Source organism: Bufo bufo, chromosome 8 (assembly GCF_905171765.1).
Source record: "Bufo bufo chromosome 8, aBufBuf1.1, whole genome shotgun sequence".
Taxonomy (NCBI): Eukaryota; Metazoa; Chordata; class Amphibia; order Anura; family Bufonidae; genus Bufo; species Bufo bufo.
This window is the reverse complement of record NC_053396.1, coordinates 165,138,312-165,161,388: the sequence shown is the minus strand read 5'-3', so window position 1 is coordinate 165,161,388 and position 23,077 is coordinate 165,138,312. Positions and strand designations below refer to the sequence as shown.

Below are 23,077 nucleotides of genomic sequence, written 5' to 3'. Positions count from 1 at the left end.
TCTTGCATTCTAGCAGGTCAGATGCCCAATTCGGTCTTCCCCGTTGCACCCTTTACAGTGCTGTGTAATTTTTCTTGTGTGATTTACCCCTGTCAAAGCTGAAAAGAAAAAAAATATTACAATTAAAAGAATATTAGAGGACCTAGGTGTGACAAGAAAAACACCACATGATTTATTTTGACAGCCCAACAAATAAATATTAAACCACCCCGTGTGCAAAATATTTAAAAGTTGTCTGGTCAGTTAGGTACAAAACACAGTGACTTTAAAGGGGGTTGTTTGTCTTCTGGGTGTCTTTTCGCAGACCCTCCCTCATGGCTGGACCTGCAGATGGAAGCATACTTACCTGCTTCCTGCTGCTGTGTCTGGTCCCTTTTTTGCATCTCTGTAGCCGCTGCAGTGCTTTGGTTCTTCTGCTGTCAACATCCAACTTGACGCTGCTGCAACCAATGACTGGCCGCAGCGGTGACCTGCCCCCCTTGCGTCATGTGATCAATTGACTTAACCCAAAGGGTGCAGGTGTCACGGATTAGAGTGGGGGTAACTCTAATCCGTGTGATGTTAACGTAAGTGGAAGCTGCATGACCAGGACAACAGAATTAGGGAGCAGGTCACCTCCTAGCGCATCCCTAATCTGACCCTGACTCCTAGCTGTATGAGCCGACCTTGATGGTAGGAGGGCTCATACTCAGGAACCTCGCTTCCCTACTAGCCCTGGACAGATCCCTGAGCTAGGAGCTGGATAAGAACCTGTTCCTCCTGGATACGGACGAACAGGAGTCTAAACTGGCCAAGCTGCATGGGACAAGAAACATAAACAGCCTATGGATATGGCAGGAGAGTGAAAAGCACTTCCACACCTACCTGCCACAGAAACACTGACTGGATCCCATGCTCACAAGCTGATGTCCACACCCAAACATAAAAGGACACAGCACACACACATAAACACACAGGAACCCAGATCCAAATTCTGCAGTAATAACAGACACCACATAAACATAAAATAATATCATACATAGGTTTATGACCACAAGGGTGGCCATCACTGGCAGATGGTATTAGAGACCAGGAGGTTGCCTCCAGCTTACAACCAAGGCTGGAGTACCCCCCAGCTTCAGGTCTCCACAGAGGCTTTATAGCCCAAAGTGGCCACACCCACACAGACACACACTGGAAAGGGAATTAACCCTTCCAACACCAACCAGGGAAGTGAAACCACTTAAAGGGAAATACACACACAAGTATCACACTGCAGCTGTTACCGCCGGCAACGACATGCATGGCAACCATGTCCTGGGGAACAGCCAGAAGGCCGAGACACTGCCACCACATGTACACTAAACCACACGTTGCCACGGACAACCGCAAGCGAAGGAAAGTCTCACAGTACACACATACAACAACCTCGTGCACAACAAACAAGGAAAGTGCACACATACAAGGGGAGGTTGCCAGGTGCTACCGCATGCCCTTCACAGCAAGCTGCCTAGCAACAGCTCAGGCTGCTATACTGTGAATCCAATCATGTTGCCAGCGGCAACCACATGTGAGGTAAAATACCAGCAGTCCTCACCATGTGGTTGACAACAGACCAAACCGCAGGCAACTGCATGCGGGTCCAGGAGTCACGACCATGACCATGGTCGTGACAGCAGGACACTTCTGCAGCCAGTTATTAGCTGCAGTGGTGTCAAACAGTGGGGGACCTGAACACTGCATTGGTGATGGGGGAGCGAAGGATCTGGAACCCAGTGATAGAGAGCAGGTAAATATGCTTCCCTCCACAGGTCTAGTCCACAGAAGGTGAACATCCCATTTAAAGGGAACCTTAATATTAAATCAATACCACTGTTGGATTGGTTATAGTCTGCAGAATAAAACATTTCTTTCCCTATCCAGATTCGTGCCTCTGTTCCTGAGAAATCCCATTTTTTGTAATGTGCAAATGAGCTGTTTGGTGCAACAAGGGCGTCACCCTCATGGCACCAAAAGCTCCCCCCCTTAGTAAGCTTCAGGGCTGTAATGTGCGTGTGCTGACTCCACATATGCAAAAACATGAGCGCACACGGCCGGGCGAGATTATATTGCCACTGCATGGCCCCACCATCAAAGTTGGGGTGGGACAGCGCTGGACACAAAAAGCAGCAGAGCTTTTGGTGCTATGAGGGCAACGGTGACGACCTCATTGCACTAAACAGCTCATTAGCATATTGCAAAAATGGGATTTTTCAGAAATGGAGGTACAGATCTAAATGGAGGAATGTTTTATTCTTCTCAGACCTAGTTCTGCCATTGACTGGTGACAGGACAGTGGACAGTTTTTTTTATGTAACTCGGGATCCTATGACTGTCTCAGAGATCTTTTATGACTTCTGCCATATTAAGTAAAATAATAATAGAATAAAATACAAATAAAGGAAAAAAAACATAAATAAAAACTGACCTCACCAACCAAAACTGTCGACATTGTCACCCCCATTCACCCAGACTGTACACATTTGGTATGAAAACGACCAACACAAAATAAGGAGCCCATTTTAGTCATTTATTTTGGTCTAATTTGCAAATTGAAATGAAAAAGAACAATTTGAAAACTTTTTTAAAAAAAACTTTTTAAAAAAAAACTTTTTGTACAGTTTACCCTGGATAAATCTAAGAAAAGAAAAAATAACTTTCCAAAATGTATAGATATGGACATACCCCTTTGACATGCAGAACGGTCACAAATAGTTGTCAATTTATTCACAAGTTTTTAGGCGCAATAACTGAGGAACGGCTCAACACAAGGTTGTTATTTCCTGGGGAATAAAGGCATTCACAAAAACAATCATGCTTGTGAACTGACTGGATCTTGTATAATTATGGCATATCACTAGAATATGCCATAATATTATCACTGGTGCGGTTCCTACTGTTCCCCCCAATTTATACATAGAATTGGCATTTTCCTTGCTGTGCAGAGATAATTAATGGATAAGTTTCATGTCAATGATCCCCACAATCGAGGCAGTCAGACCCCCATCAGTCAGTAAGTGATGGCATTCCTTGTGACACTAACTATGCCAGTTCTTCATACATCTGCTTATATTCAGAGCAGCAGAAAAGTAAATGCACTTTAAAGAGTTATGTGGTGTCAGGAGACGCTGGCTTCCGAGCAGACACGTACCATTAATGCAACAAAAATCAATCTTATCCCAATTACACTAAGTGGTTTTTTGTTTTCCTTGTTTTCCTTAAACGGACCTGTCAATACATTTTACATTAGATCACACGTATGTGTTTTTGTGTAAAATAAAATAAGGAGTATGTGTAAAGAAAATTGCAAAAAATGACTTTGGTCTTACTATGCTCTCATTGGCATAGTAAATGCACATGTACATATACAGTGGCACACATACACACATAGATAATATATAGGTATATAGATACTAGATAAATAAATACATATAAGATTAATAGATATTTATTTTATGCACTTATATAGCACTACTATATTCCGCAGCGCTTTACATTAGCAACCAACTGTCCCCAATGGGGATCACAATTTAAGTTCCCTATCAACGAAAACAAAAAATTGACCCAGGGTGTCCCAGGGAGGGGCGGGAGGACGGTGTCCACCCAATACAGACCCAAAAAGAGGGACACACCAAAAGTATGACTCGGTAAAAGCTCCCGAGTTAAACAGCAGAAACAAAAGAAAAGGAGCTCATGATACCAAAAAAGTACATTTTATTGAAACATGGTTAAAAAATGACATAAATAGAAGCAAAGAATGTGATGCCATAAACATGATGAAATAGGAGCGGAGGACAAAAAAAGAAAAACGCCACCCTGGGAGGAAAAGCACACGGATCAGAAAAGCATGGTACAATGTATATATAAAACATGGGAATCAATGCTGAAATAAATAGTCTAACGACTCTAACCCATGTACAAAATACTGAAACAATGAGGTACCAGGTGAGACACCCGTCAACGCATATCACCTCTATGAGTGGTAATTGGTATGCAGACGGAAGATTAAAGGTGGAAATATACTGCAGACCAATAAAATACAAAAAATGAAAGAACAGAGGAGGGCAGCAGGAGACAGGGGCTCACCAAACAAGAACCGTGTGCAAGAGGAACCCACGGTGGCGCTACGCCAAAGCGCGTTTCGGCGTACCTTCGTCAGGGGGTTCCCTATCAGTAGGTCTTTGGAGTGCTGGAGGAAACCCAAGCAAACACAGGGAGAACATACAAACTCCATGCAGATGTTGTCCTTGGTCAGATTCGAACCTAGGACCCCAGCGATGCTAAGCACCGTGCTGCCCGATACATCATATATAGGTATAGATGATAGATAGATAATTGATAGATAAATAGATAACTAATAGAGGGATAGATAGATAGATAGATAGATACTAGATAGCTGGATAGATAGATACATACATATAAGATTAATAGATAGATAGATATGGGATAGATAGATAGATAGATAGATAGATAGATAGATAGATAGCTTGGTTTGATGAGGAGTACAGAGCTGTACGAAAGACCTTAAGATTGGCCTCAAATAAAAAGCATAGAGATCCCAACAACACCAACCTGCGGGAAGTCTACGACACAACGCAGAGGCAATAAAAAACCCTCCTCAGAAGGAAAAAGCAAGAATATACCTCAACCAAACTTACACAGCTTCAAGATGCCCTCCAAGATAACTCCTTCTGGGAACTATGGAACCACCTGGGCTCAAATGAGAAGAAAAATATTCAAAACGGCAACATCTGGCTCCAGTATTTGAGAGACATCCCAAAAGAAGAACTTAAAGAGGACCTTTCACTACAATAAAAAATCTAAACTAAGCATACAGACATGGAGAGCGGCGCCCAGGGATCTCCCTGCACTTACTATTATCCCTGGGCGCCCCTCCGTTCTCCCGGTATAGGCTCCGGTATCTTCATATTTTCGGCTCAACTGGGTGGAGCCTGCCGGCGTCTCCTTCTCCCAGGCTGGAGTGCTGGCCAATCTGCGATTGACCAGCGCTACAGCCTGGGAGAAGGAGACGCTGGCAGGCTCCACCCAGTTGAGCCGAAAATATGAAGATACCGGAGCCTATACCGGGAGAACAGAGCGGCGCCCAGGGATAATAGTAAGTGCAGGGAGATCCCTGGGCGCCACTCTCCATGTATGTATGCTTAGTTTAGATTAGTTTTTTATTGTAGTGAAAGGTCCTCTTTAACCCAGACCAAGAACAAATGAGGTCAAAACTGAAGAGCATGGAAGAGATACTTAAAGATTTCCAAAACCCGCTAGACTCACCCATAACACTGCAGGAGATATCAGAGAGAATATCAACCATAAGAGGTAAGAAAGCCAGCGGCACAGATGGCATCCCACCCGAAATGATTAAGTACAGCCCACCAGCAATACAGGCAGCCATAGCAAAATTGTACAACATTGTGCTAAGCGCTGGCTACTTCCCCCAAGCTTGGAACCAAGGTGTCATAACCTCAATATACAAGAGCGGGGACAGGTATGACCCGGCCAACTACCAAGGGATATGTGTCAGCAGCAATCTGGGGAAACTATTTAACAGTATCCTGAACCAGAGAATCCTCGGCTTTCTCACCCAGCACAATGTACTCAGTAAAAGCCAAGCAGGGTTCATGCCAAACCACCGCACCACAGATCACGTCTACACCCCGCACCGCCTCATCAAGAGCCATGTCCACAACACAAAGCAGGGAAAGATATACGTTTGTTTCGTGGACTTCCAAAAGGCCTTTGACTCGGTGTGGCACCCAGGATTGCTCCTGAAGCTATTGGAGAGGGGAATAGGAGGTAAGACATACGACATTATCAAAAGCTCTTAGACCGATAACCGATGCAGCGTGAAGGTAAATGGGAAAAGAACGACTTACTTCCAGCAGAGCCGAGGAGTCAGACAGGGCTGCTGCCTCAGTCCAACTCTCTTTAACATTTACATGAACGAGCTGGCAGCTGCTCTGGAGTCCTCCTTAACACCAGGTCTCATCCTCCATGACACTGAGGTGAAATTCCTCCTGTATGCGGATGATCTTCTCCTACTATCACCAACTGAGAAAGGTCTACAAGACCAGCTAGTCATTCTGGAGAAATTCAGCACCACATGGGCCCTTCCCATCAATTTAAAAAAGACCAACACTATGGTGTTCCAGAGAAGGAAAACAAAGTTAGCCAGGCCCCCTACCTTCACGCTACACAACCACCCTCTTACAGCCACCAATAGGTACACCTACCTGGGCCTGATAATTGACCAAACCGGGAGCTTCAAATCAGCTATTGAGGAGCTGAAAGACAAAGCATGCAAGACCTTCTACAACATCAGAAAACTACTGTACCACCTCAAAGCACCCGTGAGGGTCTGGCTTAAAATCTTTAACTCCATCATTGAACCAATCCTCCTGTATGACAGTGAAGTCTGGGGCCCTCACACGTACCCGACTGGTCAAGATGGGATTCCAGCCCAACAGAAATATTCCACCTGGGATTCTGTAAGCATCTCATCCAGGTCCATCGGAGCACCTCTAACAGTGCCTGTCGATGGGAGCTGGGCAAATTCCCTCTACACTTTACAGTCCAGAAGAGGGCGCTATCATTCTGGGGCCATCTACATGGTAGTAGTGAAGGCTCCCATCACCATAAAACCTTGCTACACCAAGGTATCCCAGGCAAGGCAAAGCCCCAAAATAAACTTACTGTAACCTAGCCCGCCCAGAAAATCACCCCACACCACCTTACAAAAGCCGGTATCAGGAACACAGTAAACAAGAGACAAGAGGAATATGTCAGTGAATGGAGGAAGGAGAGAGCATCCCAGAAGCGGACGGTGTACCAGAGCCTGCAGAGAGACTACAAACTGGCCCCATATCTGTAGAAACTAGGGAACCCCAGAGACCGGAAAATCCTGAGCCGCTACAGACTGAGCGCCCACAGCCTGGCCATAGAATGCGGACGGCATCGACAGAGCAACATGCCTAGAGAAAGCAGACTTTGCCAGCAGTGCCACCCGGAGGCGGTGGAGGATGAGGCCCACTTCCTGATATACTCTCCCAAATAATCAGCATTGAGGGACATCCACTTTAGGAGACTGTCTGATCTACTCCCAGACTTCAGCTCCATGGAGGAGGAAGAGTAGCTGCCCATCCTGCTGGGAGAGGAAGAGAACACTGTGGACATAGCAGCACAATATATCAGTGCCTGCCACAGACAGAGAGGAGCCTGATATGCCATGGACTCCGATACCCTGACTCGGGGTGTGTCCGCACCCCCCCTCCCTCTGTCATGATATGCCACGGACTCCTATACACCGACCCCGGATGTGTCCCCATTTCTCAACCCCCTATTTCCCACATGCTTTGGCAATACTAATGTAAATTTAGACCTGCCAATAAAGCTTTTGTGATTTGATTTGATTGATAGATAGATACAGTAGATAGATATGGGATGGATAGATAGATAGTTATTAGATAGATAGATACTAGATAGATAGATAGATAGTTATTAGATAGATAGATACTAGATAGATAGATAGATCATATATAGGTATATAGATACTAGATAAATAGGATATAGATACTAGATAGATAAATAATAGATAGATCGATAATAGATAGATAGATAGATAATACAGGGATAGATAGATAGATAGATAGACAAATAATAGAAATAGATAGATGATAGATAAATATGAGATATATTAAATAGATAGATAGATAGATAGAAAAGAAAAGAAGCAGCACTCCAGATGAAATATAAACGGGTGCAAAAAAGTCCTCCTTATAAGACCTGTGACCAAGGTCCAAATTGTAGACACAAAGCGAAAAACGAAGGCAGCACTCCAATTAGTGAAGAAAGTGGAAGGTTTATTCACCCAACCAGCAGCAGTAGATAGATAGATGGATATATAGATAGTAAGATAATGGATAGATAGAAAGATAGATATTCCTCATAGATTTCCTGTATATTGATAATAAACTTCCCAACCTTCATTACTGTTTTTTAAAGCACATTTTACAACAGAAACAGGACTAGCCAAAGAAATCAAAATTGGTGTGGCAGATCTGAATTACCCCATTAACTGTTTATACACATATATATATATATATATATACACACACACACAGTGTATACATTATCAGTAATGTATATGATTAAGGAAATGTTTCTACATAACATGTTTGTTGTAGTTGTACTAATTATTGTATGTGTTAATAGGTGTTCAGAAAGCGATATTTCTACTTGACTCAGCTGCCTGATGGTTCCTATATCCTAAACTCATACAAAGATGACAAATCTTCAAAGGACTCAAAAGGCTGTATCTTCCTGGATTCCTGCATTGATGTCACTCAGGTATCGTATATTAGATTTTCTTTCTATCTTTTTCGAGACTTAGAATAAACTGCGTTAATAATAAGTCAAAGCTGACTTATTCTCTGACTTCAATGCTTTTTTTTTTTTTTTACTTTTTTCAAAATGCACAAAAAGATCATGAAATTATACAAATCGTAAAATTGCAAAAACAAAGAATTTGTAATTAAAAAGAGAAAGTCATGGCTTCACGGTGACAAGAGTCATGGTCAACACGGCCATTATCACATTTCACAAGCATCCTCATTGGATTGACAGAATTATTGGAATTTTTGCAAGTTTCATTAAATTATCTCCCCCATATGGAACATTCAGGTCACTTGTGGGTCCTAGTAATGCCACAATTCTACCTCAATCCACAGTGAACCCTGCATGGCTGTGGATCCATAGCCTCTAGAGCCAAGAGCAAAAACTGCAAAATGTGTAAATACATTTTTGGAATTTTTTTGAGGCTCCCACAATCTATTTCTGGTTGTTTTAAATTTAACTTACTGAACAGTAGTTACCCTATAAAAGAAAATGCTGCATGAAAGTAGGTCACAGTAATCTTCAGAGAGAATCTCTGTTCTTTGGTATCAGTGTATAGTAATGTCTCCTATTACTACAAGTGCTCTATAAAAGGCTATTTCTTATTATTAAAGTGTAAAAAAATCACAGATAAAACAAATGTATATGAACATTTTCTGATCTAAGTTATTGTGTCACATCTGGAGTCCTGGACTGCAGTTAAATATCCATCAAACCCTGTAAGAAGCATTTATTAATTTTAAAGGGGGGGGGGACCACTATCCTCTGTGTCTGGAGGAAAGAAGGTTTGTACACAAGCATAGAAGAGGATTCTTTACGGTAAGAGCAGTGAGACTATGGAACTCTCTGCCTGAGGAGGTGGTGATGGTGAGTACAATAAAGGAATTCAAGAGGGGCCTGGATGTGTTTCTGGAGCGTAATAATATTACAGGCTATAGCTACTAGAGAGGGGTCGTTGATCCAGGGAGTTATCTGATTGCCTGAATGGAGTCGGGAAGGAATTTTTTCCCCTAAAGTGAGGAAGATTGGCTTCTACCTCACAGGTTTTTTTTTTTTGCCTTCCTCTGGATCAAATTGCAGGATGACAGGCCGAACTGGCAGGCTGCTCTTTTGATCAGTGTGGAGATTGATCAGTTATTTCATTTTTTTGAATGTTTTAGCTAATTATTATATTATTTACTTTTAAATGCGTCAGATGGAGCAGCCATCTTGGAGGCACACACAATTTTTTCTTGAATTGTCATTATAGACTGTGTAGCAGTATGTGTGTGCTCTCTGACAGCTGTAATAAATCGTAAATTCAGTCTCCATTACTGTCCCCCCAGAAGTGATGGAGTGAGGTTTCTCCTCCAGAGACGAGAGGTACACACAGAATCTTATCTGTGTATATAGTATTGCAATGATACCTTATCTGGGCCTCCAGCAGTATAATAGAGCCGTCGTTAAATCCCTTCCCTCTGCTGACTCTGTCCCAGCCTATACAGCAAAGCAGCATAAGTGAGCTGCAGAAGACCAGAATCATCTGCCCATTGTATGTGCTCTAGTGGGAAGTGTGAAACAAAAAATAAATAAAAAATTGTATATTTTTTTAATTTTGTATTTTTTTAAAAATTTCTGATGAGTTCTCTTTTAAAAGTTTTTTTGAGAGCTTTTACTGATTGACATATGCTCTGGATAGGTCATCAGTATCTGGTCAGTGGGGATCCGACACCCAGGACCCCAGCTGTTTGAGAAGGCACCAGCGCTCACAGTGGTGCCGTGGCCATCTCTCAGCTCACCAAACATACAGCTCTCTACATTGTCCAGTGGCTACGCGCTAGGCGGAGAGGGCCGCGGCACTACTGTGACCGCCGATGCCTTCTCAAACAGCTGATCGGCGGGGGTCCCGAGTGTCGAACCCCCACTGATCAGATACTGATGACTTACCCCTTTAAATACATTCTCCAACTAAATGTATTTTTTAAATTGCTTGTCTGTGTCTGCCTTCTGCTCAGTGAGCCTACTGCCTGAACATGAGAAAATTGAGATATTTATTGCAATATTGTTTTTTTGGTCAGGATGACATGCACCATTTATTCTGAGTGATAATATTTAAATTTGTCCCAAACGGGTACAAAATAATTGCGCTAAAGGATACAAAGCAGATAAAATGGGAAGAGGGGTCATATGTACAGTCATGTGAAAAAATTAGGACACCCTTTGAAAGCATGTGGTTTTTTGTAACATTTTTAATAAATGGTTATTTCATCTCCGTTTCAACAATACAGAGAGATTAAAGTAATCCGACTAAACAAAGAAAACTGAAGAAAAGTCTTTTCAAGATCTTCTGTAAATGTCATTCTACAAAAATGCCTATTCTAACTGAGGAAAAAGATAGGACACCCTTGCCCCTAATAGCGAGTGTTACCTCCTTTGGCTGAAATAACTGCAGTGAGACGGTTCTTGTAGCCATCTACCAGTCTTCGACATCGGTCTGAGGAAATTTTACCCCACTCCTCAATGCAGAACTTTTTCAGCTGTGAGATGTTTGAGGGGTTTCTTGCACGTACAGCCCTTTTCAAGTCACCCCACAGCATCTCAATGGGATTCAAATCTGGACTTTGACTTGGCCATTCCAGGACTCTCCATTTCTTCTTTTTCAGCCAATCTTTGGTTGATTTACTAGTATGTTTTGGGTCATTGTCATGTTGCATGGTCCAGTTCCGCTTCAGCTTTAATTTTCTAACTGATGGTCTCACATGTTCTTCAAGCACCTTCTGATACACAGTAGAATTCATTGTGGATTCTATGATGGTGAGCTGACCAGGTCCTGCTGCAGCAAAGCAGCCCCAAACCATGACACTTCCACCTCCATGCTTCACAGTTGGTATGAGGTTCTTTTCTTGGAATGCTGTGTTTGGTTTACGCCAAACATGTCCTCTGCTGTTGTGTCCAAATAATTCAATTTTGGACTCATCTGTCCAAAGAACATTATTCCAGAAGTCCTGGTCTTTGTCAACTTTATCTCTGGCAAATGTCAGTCTGGCCTCGATGTTTCTCTTGGAAAGCAAAGGTTTCCTCCTTGCACACCTCCCATGCAAGTTAAACTTGTACAGTCTCTTTCTGATTGTAGAGGCATGTACTTCTACATCAACAGTAGCCAGAGCCTGCTGTAGTTCTCGAGATGACACTTTAGGGTTTTTGGAGACCTCTTTTAGCATCTTGCGGTCTGCTCTTGGGGTGAACTTGCTGGGGCGACCAGTCCTGGGCATGTTGGCAGTTGTTTTGAAAGCCCTCCACTTGTAGACTATCTTCCAGACAGTGGAATGGCTGATTTCAAAATCTTTTGAGATCTTTTTAAATCCCTTCCCAGACTCATAGGCTGCTACAATCTTTTTTCTGAAGTCCTCTGACAGCTCTTTTGCTCTCACCATGGTGCTCACTCTCACTTCAACAGTCAGGAGCACACCAAACTAAATGTCTGAGGTTTAAATAGGGCAAGCCTCATTCAACATGCAGAGTAACGATCTACTAATTATGTGCACCTGGTGTGATATACCTGTGTGAGATCTGAGCCAATTTAAGAGGGAATACATGTGAGGGTGTCCTATCTTTTTCCTCAGTTAGAATAGGCATTTTTGTAGAATGACATTTACAGAAGATCTTGAAAAGACTTTTCTTCAGTTTTCTTTGTTTAGTTGGATTACTTTAATCTCTCTGTATTGTTGAAACGGAGATGAAATAACCATTTATTAAAAATGTTACAAAAAACCACATGCTTTCAAAGGGTGTCCTAATTTTTTCACATGACTGTATGTAAAGTAGCTTGTACATCTTTACTTTGCTCATATGGAAACTGCTGTATTTGTAATCTATACTGACAGTGCAGACTTTGTTTCCTCTTCTGCAGTGTCCAAAGCTGCGTCGCAATGCTTTTGAGTTGAGGATGCTGGATAAATCGAGCCATCATCTGGCAGCTGAAACGGAACAGGAAATGGAGGAGTGGTTGCAGACATTGAAGAAAATCATTCAATCTAATGCAGACAGCCTTCTGCAAGAGAAGAGATACACAGCAGATCCTGCTCAAGGTTAAATACCCAACTGTATTGTATGCAGTATAAGGGATGCATCACAAGAGTAATGTGCATTTGATGATGGCCGTCTGGCACCAGCAGAGCTGCAGACTACTGATTCGATTTAATTTACAATTAGTCGTCTATATACCGTAATATTTTCATTACGAGATAAAACTGCTTGCTGAAACGCCTTCAGTAATGACAAGGTGCACTCCACATTAGAAACATGACCAAAAAAAAAAAATTAATTAAATGGGGTTTTCCTCCTTCACTCACCCTTATTCTGGGAACCAGTTACTGCAGGGAAAATAAAACATTGCAGCAGTCCATTGAAATAAATGGGTATTTATTTTGTTAAATGGGTTTTCTGACTATTTTTAACTGATGACCTATCCTCTACACTGTAAATAAGTCATCAGTATTTGATCTTTGGGGTACGACACCTGGGACCCCCATCCATCAGCTGTTTGAGAAGGCAGCTGCCTTCTCAGACAGCTGATCAGGAGGGGTGTCGGGTGTCGGAACCCATCCCATCAAATACTGATGACCTCTTTACAGTGTAGAGGATAGGTCATCAGTAAAAAACTCTGTGAAAACCCCTTTAAAGCTCATATGTGATCCTCAGTGGTGGACAATCTATCTGGTGTACTGAGGGGGCCCATATTGCATTCTGCCAGGGTAAGGTCAAATAGCAAAAAGGCACACTGATAACCATTTCACACTTGTAGCCGGCGGTTTCCCATATGCTTTGTTTTATTTAGCCATATACAGTTTTGGACAACAGAGAAAATATCTTCGGAGATCTGTATTTTTTTGTTCTTTATACAATACATATTGAAACACAGACCACAGGCATTTCAGTGCCCGTATTTACTGTAGATGCATGAACATACACATGGCACAAGTTTACTAGATGGGAAAGTGTAATACAGCAGATGTGGACCCACTGTACCACTGAATGGGTTGGACTTGTGTCTACTCCTGAGGGTGTTGTTAAGGTTGTCCCTGGTATTCACATTTTCACCTCTGTACAGGATTCTGCAGGAGTCACCAGGGGTAGTCCCCATTCAGAAGCTGCTAACCCAATTAGGTTAAGAGACACCAGTATGTGGCACAAAGGGGACAGGCAGAAGCATGGTCAGAGGGCAATCCAAGTTCAAGACAGACAGAGTTCATGCAATACAGTGTAACAGGTAGTACTGTAGGTCAGGGCAGAGTTCAGGATACATGAGGTCAGAATACACAGGAACATTATTGGTCAGGCACCTTCCCATAGGGGAAGTTGCCATATATACCGCAGGCAATGCTGTCATAGGCTGGGGACAAATTAGCCTGTGCACTCGAGAGCTCTTTTAAGTGCTGGGATGAGGTTGAGTGCCCTATGGGAGCACACAAGAAGGAAACGGCCACGAGGGGCACAAACTGCAGCGGGGAGGGCGAGTACTTTAGGGGCTGTGACCACCAGGAGTGGACACTTGCTGGTGGACATGGACTGCCGGCATTACAGAAAGGCATATACACCTTATAAACCACTTCTTGTGTCCCCGCCATAGTTTGGATAGAACATCATACTGGCTATTTCACTTGCTAACCACTAGAAAAGTGAGTTATTTATAAACCCCTGAAGAATAATAAGCTGTCTGGAAGTATTTGGGTTTATTTAGCAGCTGTTAGCTGGCGGCAAACTAACTAGCACTCAGTGTATTGAAACATTTCCCGAGATTGAAATTTGGATTCTTGTACATAGAAATTACTTTTGGACTGAATTGTTCCTTAGCTATTGACTCTGTATAAACGTGTACACAAAACTCTAAACGGCAAAAAAAAGGATAGCAAGTCCGAAGGAAAAAGCAGTAATACTAAGGCAAGAGGAAAATGAGACTGGTCTAGAAAAGATCATTGTATAAAACATATCTGTAATTTTATGGAATTATTTCTCCACATCGTAACAAGTAAGATGTTCATAACTAAAATCAGGACATGGCTGCTTTTAAACGAGCGTATTGAAATCCGTCAGTATTCTGGCTCTGAAATACACACAGATTACTGATGATATATCATCAGTATTGCTTCCAGTTTTATTCTGGATTTCCATGCGTATTCTTTCCTCCCTGCATTTTTGATGCACTCCCATAGACTAGGATGGGCGTATTTGGAAAAGAAACTCGGACATGCTGCGGATTTCCAATACTGGCGGAAATTATACGTCCATGTGAATAGCTCTGTTCATTAACACTAGCAGCGGATTCTGGGACATAAAATGCGGGCCATATACTGATTGCAAATATGCTCGTTTGAAAGAGGCCTAAAAGTAAGTCCTAATAATTGATTCTTGAAAATCCCCCAAATGAAACTGGTTGGCCCTCAATCACCATCATGAACCTTGAGGAGAGAGGTTCAGCATCATAGAAATTGGTTAAGAAGAGGTTAAGGCCTCTTTCACACAACCGTTAGTTTTTTTCCGTTTGCTGGCCGTATACGGAAACATTCATTTCAATGGTTCCGCAAAAAAAACGAAATGTACTCCGTATGCATTCCGTTTCCGTATTTCTGTTTTTCCATTCCGTTGAAAGATAGAACATGTCCTTCTATTGCCCGCAAATCACGTTCCGTGGCTCAATTGAAGTCAATGGGTCCACAAAAAAAACGGAACACATACAGAATGTACTCTGTATGTCTTCCGTATCCGTTCCGTTTTTGCGGAACCATCTATTGAAAATGTTATGCCCAGCCCAATTTTTTCTATGTAATTACTGTATACTGTATATGCCATACGGAAAAACAGAACGGAAAAATGGAATGGAACGGGAAACACTATTGAAACAAAAAACGGAAAAATCAGTTAAAAAAGGCCAGCAAAACACTGAAAAAGCTATACGATCGTGTGAACAAGCCCTAAGAGTGCAAACGCATATGGCTTGCCCGCGGCAGTTTTCTACAGCTGAAAATCCATATCATATCTGGCTAAAATCAGATGGTTTTCTGTGTGTAAATACTCCAGATTTGCCGCAGATTTACGGCAACCTTTTGTAGTGCATGTGCCCATTTCATTGCGGAAGGATGAATTTGTATATTTTTTTTTAAATGCATAGCATTTACACTACATGTGGCCATACTCTAAGGTTACCCAAATACTATAGAAATTAAGGGGCACATTTCACTGGCATTTTAGACTCCGGTCTTAATAAAGGCCCATCGCTGGCGGTGGATAAGAAGAGGCGCCGGCCTCTACATAACTTTGGCGCATTCAGCACCAGTTGTAAATGTAAGACAGCTTCTGAGCTGTCCTACATTTATACCTATTTTTTATGCCTAAAAGGGATATTCCCATCTGGGACATTGATGGCATGATATGTCATCAATGTCCGATAGGTTCGGCTACCAAATCTGGGACCTGCTTCTTTCTCCAGAATGGGACCCCCGACAGCAGCCCTGCATGTGCGACTACCCTGCATTCACAACTATTTCCGGCAGTACCATAGCAGTGAATGGAGAGGTGACCCCACTTGAGCGGTGCGCTGTCCATTCACCACTATTGGACTTCTAAAGATAGCAGAGTGCAATGGCTCAGCTACTTTCGGAACTCCCTTAGCGATGAATGGAGGACATGCTGCGTTTTTTTTGTGTGCTATCCTTTGCTCAGGGAGCACCGTTCTTTATATAGGATCGGGTCCCAGAGTTGAGACCTGCACCTATCTGTCATTGATGGCATATCGTAGCAATAAATAACATAGTAACATAGTTTATAAGGCTCAAAAAAGACATTTGTCCATCCAGGCCGGCCTGTTATCCTGCAAGTTGATCCAGAGGAAGGCAAAAAAACCCTGTGAGGTAGAAGCCAATTTTCCCCACTTAGGCCTCCTGCACACGAACGTGTGCGCCCCGTGGCCGTGCTGCGGCCCGCAAAATGCGGGCCACAATGCACGAACACCGTCCGTAGGGCAGCCGCAGCGGATTGCGGACCCATTCACTTTAATGGGTCCACGATCCGGCTGTTCCGCAAAAAGATAGTACATGTTCTATCTTTTTGCGGAACGGAAGTACGGGATGAAACCCCACGGAAGCACTCCGTAGTGCTTCCATAGGGTTCCGTTCTGTGCTTCTGTTCCGCATCTCCAGATTTGCGGACCCATTGAAGTGAATGGGTCCGTATCCGTGATGCGGAATGCACACGGAACAGTGCCCGTGTATTGCGGATCCGCAAATGCGGTCCGCAATACGGCAACGGGAAGCACACGTTCGTGTGCAGGAGGCCTTAAGGGGAAAATATTGCTTCCCGACTCCAATCAGGCAATCAGATAACTCCCTGGATCAACGACCCCTCTCTAGTAACTATAGCCTGTAATAATATTACCCCCCAGAAATACATCCAGGCCCCTCTTGGACTCTTTATTGTACTCGCCATCACCACCTCCTCAGGCAGAGAGTTCCATAGTCTCACTGCTCTTACCGTAAAGAATACTCTTCTATGTTTGTGTAGAAACCTTCTTTCCTCCAGACGCAGAGGATGTCCCCTCGTCACAGTCACAGTCCTGGGGATAAATAGATGATGGGGGCGAGATCTCTGTACTGACCCCTGATATATTTATACATAGTAATTAGATCTCCCCTCAGTCGTCTTTTTTCTAACGTGAATAACCCTAATTTTGATAATTTTTCAGGGTACGGTAGTCCCCCTATTCCAGTTATTACTTTAGTTGCCCTCCTCTGAACACTCTCCAGCTCTGCTATGTCTGTCTTGTTCACAGGAGCCCAGAACTGTACACAGTACTCCATGTGTGGTCTGACTAGCGATTTGTAAAGTGGCAGGACTATGTTCTCATAATGGGCATCTATGCCCCTTTTGATGCAACCCATTATCTTATTGGCCTATATGCCATCAATGTCCCAGATAGGCCAATTCCTTTTTTTTCCTATAGTAGTAGCCAATTGTGCTCGATAGACTTTGGAATTACTGTCGTGCTACAGTCCTTTTTAATAAAAAATAAATATCTGTAGATAATGTATGGTACATTTTATTGGCAAGGAGTTTTGTGCATGTTTAGAGAATCACAGAAATATATGAGTGGAAATATGGCAACAGCTATAAAGTGTGACTAAGAAAGATCCAAGAGCGATGCTGAGCTAAGGGAATTTCATGGGGTTCTGCTACTCACATCTGCTTTCCTGTAATATACAGATGATGAAGGCGGTTTAGCTGGGAAATCGGATAACATCATGGAAAGCCTGGAGAAGAGCATGCATCCTGAGCTGGTGAAGGTATCAGCTTTTATGACTTAGAATTGCATAGCCGAACTGAAACTGAAGCGGTTGTTATAACACTGTGTGTGCCTGGAAACCAAGGCTCCAATGTGCTTTTTGAGGTCTGGTGAGAAGACTGGGGGTTTATATTTATAGAGACTTTCCATTTCTCTTCAACTTCCACAACATTCTAAACTGAAATTCGTAAAATTATACTGCCAGGCTACAAAAATAAATCTTGGAGATCAATTCCTCTATTATTCCTCTTGGGAACGTATCAATAAATATTAAAACTGGGTATTACCTTTTGGCCTCATGCACACGACAGTTGTTTTTCTCGGCCTCCGTTCCGTTTTTTTTGCGGATAGGATGGGGACCCATTCATTTCAATGGGTCAGCAAAAGAATGCTGATAGTTCACCCGTTTGTGTTCCGCGTCCGTTGTCCGTGTTTCCCTTCAGCAAAAAAAATAGTGCTTGTCCTACTTTTTTCACATTTGCGGACAAGGATAGGCATTTATTACAAGGGATCTGTGAAAAAAAAAAAGATCTTCCAAAAAAAACGGGTGCCGCATCAGTTTTTTTGGGCGGACCCACAATTTGCGGACGCAAAAGACAACGGTCGTGTGCATGAGGCCTTTGGATGTGTGTCCCTACACACTAACACACTTTAAGGGCTCGTTCACACGACCGTGTGAAGCCTGTGCTGTGGACCGCAAATTGCGGTCCGCAATGCACGGGCACCGTTGCCCAGCCGCATGGGGATCGTGGACCCATTCACTTGAATGGGTCCGCGAAACCTCCGCTCCGCAAAAATATAGAGCATGTTCTATCTTTTTGCGGTGTGGAGGCACGGAACGGAACCCCAGGAAGCACTCTGTAGTGTTCCGTTCCGTGCTTCCTTTCCGCACCGTTCCACATCTCCGGATTTGCGGACCCATTGAAGTGAATGGGTCCGCATCCGTGTGGCGGAATGCACATGGAACGATGCCCGTGTATTGCGGATCCGCAAATGCGGTCTGCAATACAGCAACGGGCAGCACACGTTCGTGTGAACGAGCCCTAAGCCTCATTCACACGTCAGTGTTCCACAGACGTGTGCTGCACGTGTTCTCCACGGACAGCACACATCCCCATTCATTTTAATGTGTGTATTCAGACATCAGTGTTTTAGCATGGTCCGTGGGTCCGTGTTTTTAGAACGGATGCATGCTCTATTTTGTTCACGGATCCATCACGTCCATTATAGTCTATGGGTCTGTGAAAACCACGGATGCAACACGGATGCCATCCGTGTTGCATCCGTGTTTCATGGATCATTTGGAAGAGATGCTTTGAAAATTATTTGGCCTATTGCACACGGACGTTTTTTTTCCCGTTTACTGGCCGTTTTTTGCGTTCCGTATACGTTCCGTATACGGAACCATTCATTTCAATGGTTCCGCAAAAAAAACGGAATGTACTCCGTATGCATTCCATTTCCGTATTTCCGTTTTTCCGTTCCGTTTTAACATAGAACATGTCCTATTATTGCCCGCAAATCACAGTCCGTGGCTCCATTCAAGTCAATGGGTCCGCAAAAAAACGGAACACATACGGAAATGCATCCGTATGTCTTCCGTTTCCGTTCCGTTTTTTGCTGAACCATCTATTGAAAATGTTATGCCCAGCCCAATTTCATCTATGTAATTACTGTATACTGTATATGCCATACGGAAAAACGGAACGGAAAAACGGAACAGAAACGGAAACACAACGGAAACAAAAAACGGAACAACGGATCCGTGAAAAACGGATCGCAAAACACTGAAAAAGCCATACGGTCGTGTGCAATAAGCCTTTGTCAGCTGTTCAGTGTCAGTGAAACACGGATGCAACACGGACAGCAAAAAATTGACACACGGACCCAACACGGGTCCTTCCCGGACAGCTTCACGGATGCATCACTGTCCACCTGCTCACGGATTTGAGCACGGACACGGATGTGTGAATGAGGCTTTTGTCGGTTCTTGCTGAGAAACTCACAGTGTGCACCATTTTTTTCCATCTAAGACTGATTTGTTTAAATTAACGGGTCCAGAAAAAAGACCACACCCAGATGCCATAGATAATACGAGTGTATTACTGTACAGCAGCGGGCGCACGGCGTCATAGCAACCAGTGACGCCGTGCACTACTGCACTAAGCAGGAATCCAGGCTGGTATCTCACGGTCTGTGTTCCACGGACGTGTGCATGAGGCTTAAGGCTACTTTCACACTTGCGACAGAGTGATCCGGCAAAACGTGTGCCAACTGATGGCAATTGTAAAACTGATCAGGATCCTGATCAGTCTGAAAAATGCATTGAAATGCCGGATCCGTCTTTCTGGTGTCATTCGGCAAAACGGATCTGGCATTTATTATTTTCACCTTCTTTTCGGTCTGTGCATGCGCAGACCAGAAGGACGGATCCAGCATTGCGGTATTTAGAATCCCGGATCCGGCACTAATACATTCCTATGGAAAAAAATGCCGGATCCGGCATTCAGGCAAGTGTTCCGTTTTTTTGGCCGGAGATAAAACCGTAGCATGTTGCGGTTTTATCTCCGTCCTAAACAGTCAAAATAACTGAACTGAAGACATCCTGATGCATCCTGAACGGATTTCTCTCCATTCAGAATGCATGGGGATAAAACTGATCAGTTCTTTTCTGGTATAGAGCCCCTAGGACGGAACTCATTGCCGGAAAAGAAAAACGCTAGTGTGAAAGTACCCTAACACAGAATTATTTTTTTTACCTGGCAGCATCTCAAATTCGATACAAATTTTCAAAAAATTTAGGGCAATTCTAAATCTGAATTTTTGGTGATTCTGTGCGGTCGAATTTCTGAAAATGGCATCAGCTATTTTTTAGATCAAGAGACAGGAAATTTGAAAAAGGAGGATCGGATGACATCCGCCTGTGTGTGTGTGTGTATACCCACCAGCAAGCAAACGTTTTTTGGACCATTTAAGAAAAAACATAAAACAGCTCAGTTTGTTATTAAAGAGGCTGTTTGTTACCAGCACCAGCAGCCTTTCGATTATTCAGTTACCTATAGTCATATACAGTATGTCGCTGTCACTTTAAGATTAGTAATGCTGGTATGGCATTAAAAAGCTTAAAATGAGTCCCATACAGTCCTAGGAGACCCCAGAATATCATCCACAACTTTTCAGGGAAATTGGAGTCCTTTCAATTTGGGTCAAATGTATTTGGACTTCCCTGTGGTGATTGTGGCTGTCTGTGGTCAAACAACTCTATTAAAGCCTGTTTTAACGTTATATTTTAAAGACAGTGTTAAAATGATGCGTCCATATTTATCACAGACCCTTGACAGTACAAAGCCTCTTAACAACAATAGTATTAAAGGGATTGGCCCATCTTGCACTTTGGTGGCATATCATTAGGACATGCCTGCAATGTTCAATAGGTGTGGGGTTTCACCTCTGGGACCTGTACCTATCTCTAGAACGGGGCCCCCAAATTGCACGAGTGAGCACTGCCCAAGGCGACCAACCACCAAAACTTCTATTGGGGTGCCGAAAATAGCTGTGCATCGGCTCGGCTATTTCGGGAACTCCCATAGAGGTGAATGGAGTGGTGGCTGCACTTTCGCGGTGCGCTGCCCATTCACTAGTGATATGCGTGTCCCTAGAGATATGCCAACAAAGTGTGAGATCGGCCAACCGTTTAAAGGGAATCTGTCACCCTAAGGCTACATTCACACGTCCGTGGTGTGTTGCGGACCCGCAAATTGCGGGTCCGCAACACACCAGCCCGTCACCCCCATAGAAATGCCTATTCTTGTCCGCAAGCTGCGGACAAGAATAGGACATGCTCTATCTTTTTGCGGAGCTGCGGACCCAAAATCGGGGCCGCGCTCCGCAATTGCGGCTGCAGACAGCACACTGTGTGCTGTCCGCATCCATTCCGTCCCCATAGAGAATGAATGGGTCCGCACCCTTTCCGCAAAATTGCGGAAAGGATGCGGACCCATTTTGCGGACGTGTGAATGGAGCCTAATTCTTTCCCATTATCTACAGTAATAATGAGTAGTACTGCAGATATGGAGTCCAGATCACGCTTTTTTTTATTTTCCACTCTGTCAGCGCTCAGAGCTGCCCATTCACTACATTGTCAGGACTGCTGCGCATGCACACATAGGTCATCTCTGTTATGTAAGAACAGCACAGCAGTGCTGACTGTGTATTTCAGTCATTTGAGTCCTGACAGTGGGGAAGCAGGGCAGTAGAATGGTGATCTGTACTCCATATCTGTAGTACTACTCATGTATTACAGTAGATAATAGTCCAGATTCGCAGTGAGAGATTCCCCCGTGCATTGGAGGGTCATTATAAGGGTTCGATAACCCCTATAATGTCCCCCCCCCAGTGCCTGGGCCCCTCATATAGGTTATACTTACCCCGCTCCCCGGCATCCGCGTCGCTCCTGTTCCCCGCACGGCCACTGCTGCATCTGCCGATCGCAGGGATCAAAGCATCTGGCGACGGGGGGTGCAGCCAATAGTAGACCACGACAATCAGGAGCGACGCGGGTACTGGGGAGCGGGGTAAGTATAACCTATATGAGGTGCCCAGGCTTTGCGGAGTGGGGGTCATTCTAGGGGGTTGGATAACTTTGTGATGTCATCGTATTTGATTTATTTCCCTTGTTTTTAGTATGGAAGAGAGACTGAACAGCTGAATAGGTTGAGCAGAAGTGAAGGACGGCAGAACTTGTTCTCATTTGACTCCGATGTGCAGGTGATGTTCACAGCATTTATTATTGGACTGTTATGTGCACTGATAATGACTGTTTAGGGTCCGGCCACACGGCCAGGTTTTTATAGTTACAGTTTTGGATGCCAAAATCAAGAGTGGATCATAAAAGGAGAAGGATATGACTTCTCCCCTTCTTAGAATTCACTCCTGGTTTTGGCTTCCAAAACGGCATCAGGAGACCTGACTGCGTGGTCGTACCCTTAGTTCTCTAGTCCTAGGCTTGGAGAGTTGTTGAAAACCTATTGAACCTCTCTAACATGTAATGGACATGCATTGTCCAACTATTTCTGAAAAGCACACTGTATGGGTTTTGAGGAAGTTTGAAAATGGAAACTTTTGGGGGCAGTACTGAATGTATTCCAAATCTTTGTTTATTTCAAAGTAAGTTCAAGTATATTGTTATGTATAGACATGGGCTAGTGGACATATTTAGCCCAATAAAATCACATAGAAATTATGTAACACATAATAATTCTCAAATGGGGATTGAGACAAAACAGAAAAGAAAACAATTTTCCATATAACTCAATGATAACAATTACGGTGGGGGATAGACCG

At 43.5% G+C, this 23,077-nt stretch overlaps 1 protein-coding gene across 3 annotated transcripts in view; it reads left to right on the top strand.

The window, feature by feature from the left end:
- DOCK11 (dedicator of cytokinesis 11) overlaps positions 1-23,077 on the top strand; it is a 291,743-nt gene that overhangs the window by 47,461 nt on the left and 221,205 nt on the right. For all 3 annotated transcript variants that reach the window (XR_005774010.1, XM_040406100.1, XM_040406099.1), the window contains exons 7-10: positions 8,242-8,376; positions 12,311-12,488; positions 17,656-17,735; positions 22,418-22,501. Coding sequence is in view for 2 of the 3 variants with exons in the window: in XM_040406100.1 (XP_040262034.1) it covers positions 8,242-8,376; positions 12,311-12,488; positions 17,656-17,735; positions 22,418-22,501 (477 nt within the window). In the remaining variant the exon portion in view is untranslated. The remainder of the gene's footprint in view (positions 1-8,241; positions 8,377-12,310; positions 12,489-17,655; positions 17,736-22,417; positions 22,502-23,077) is intronic.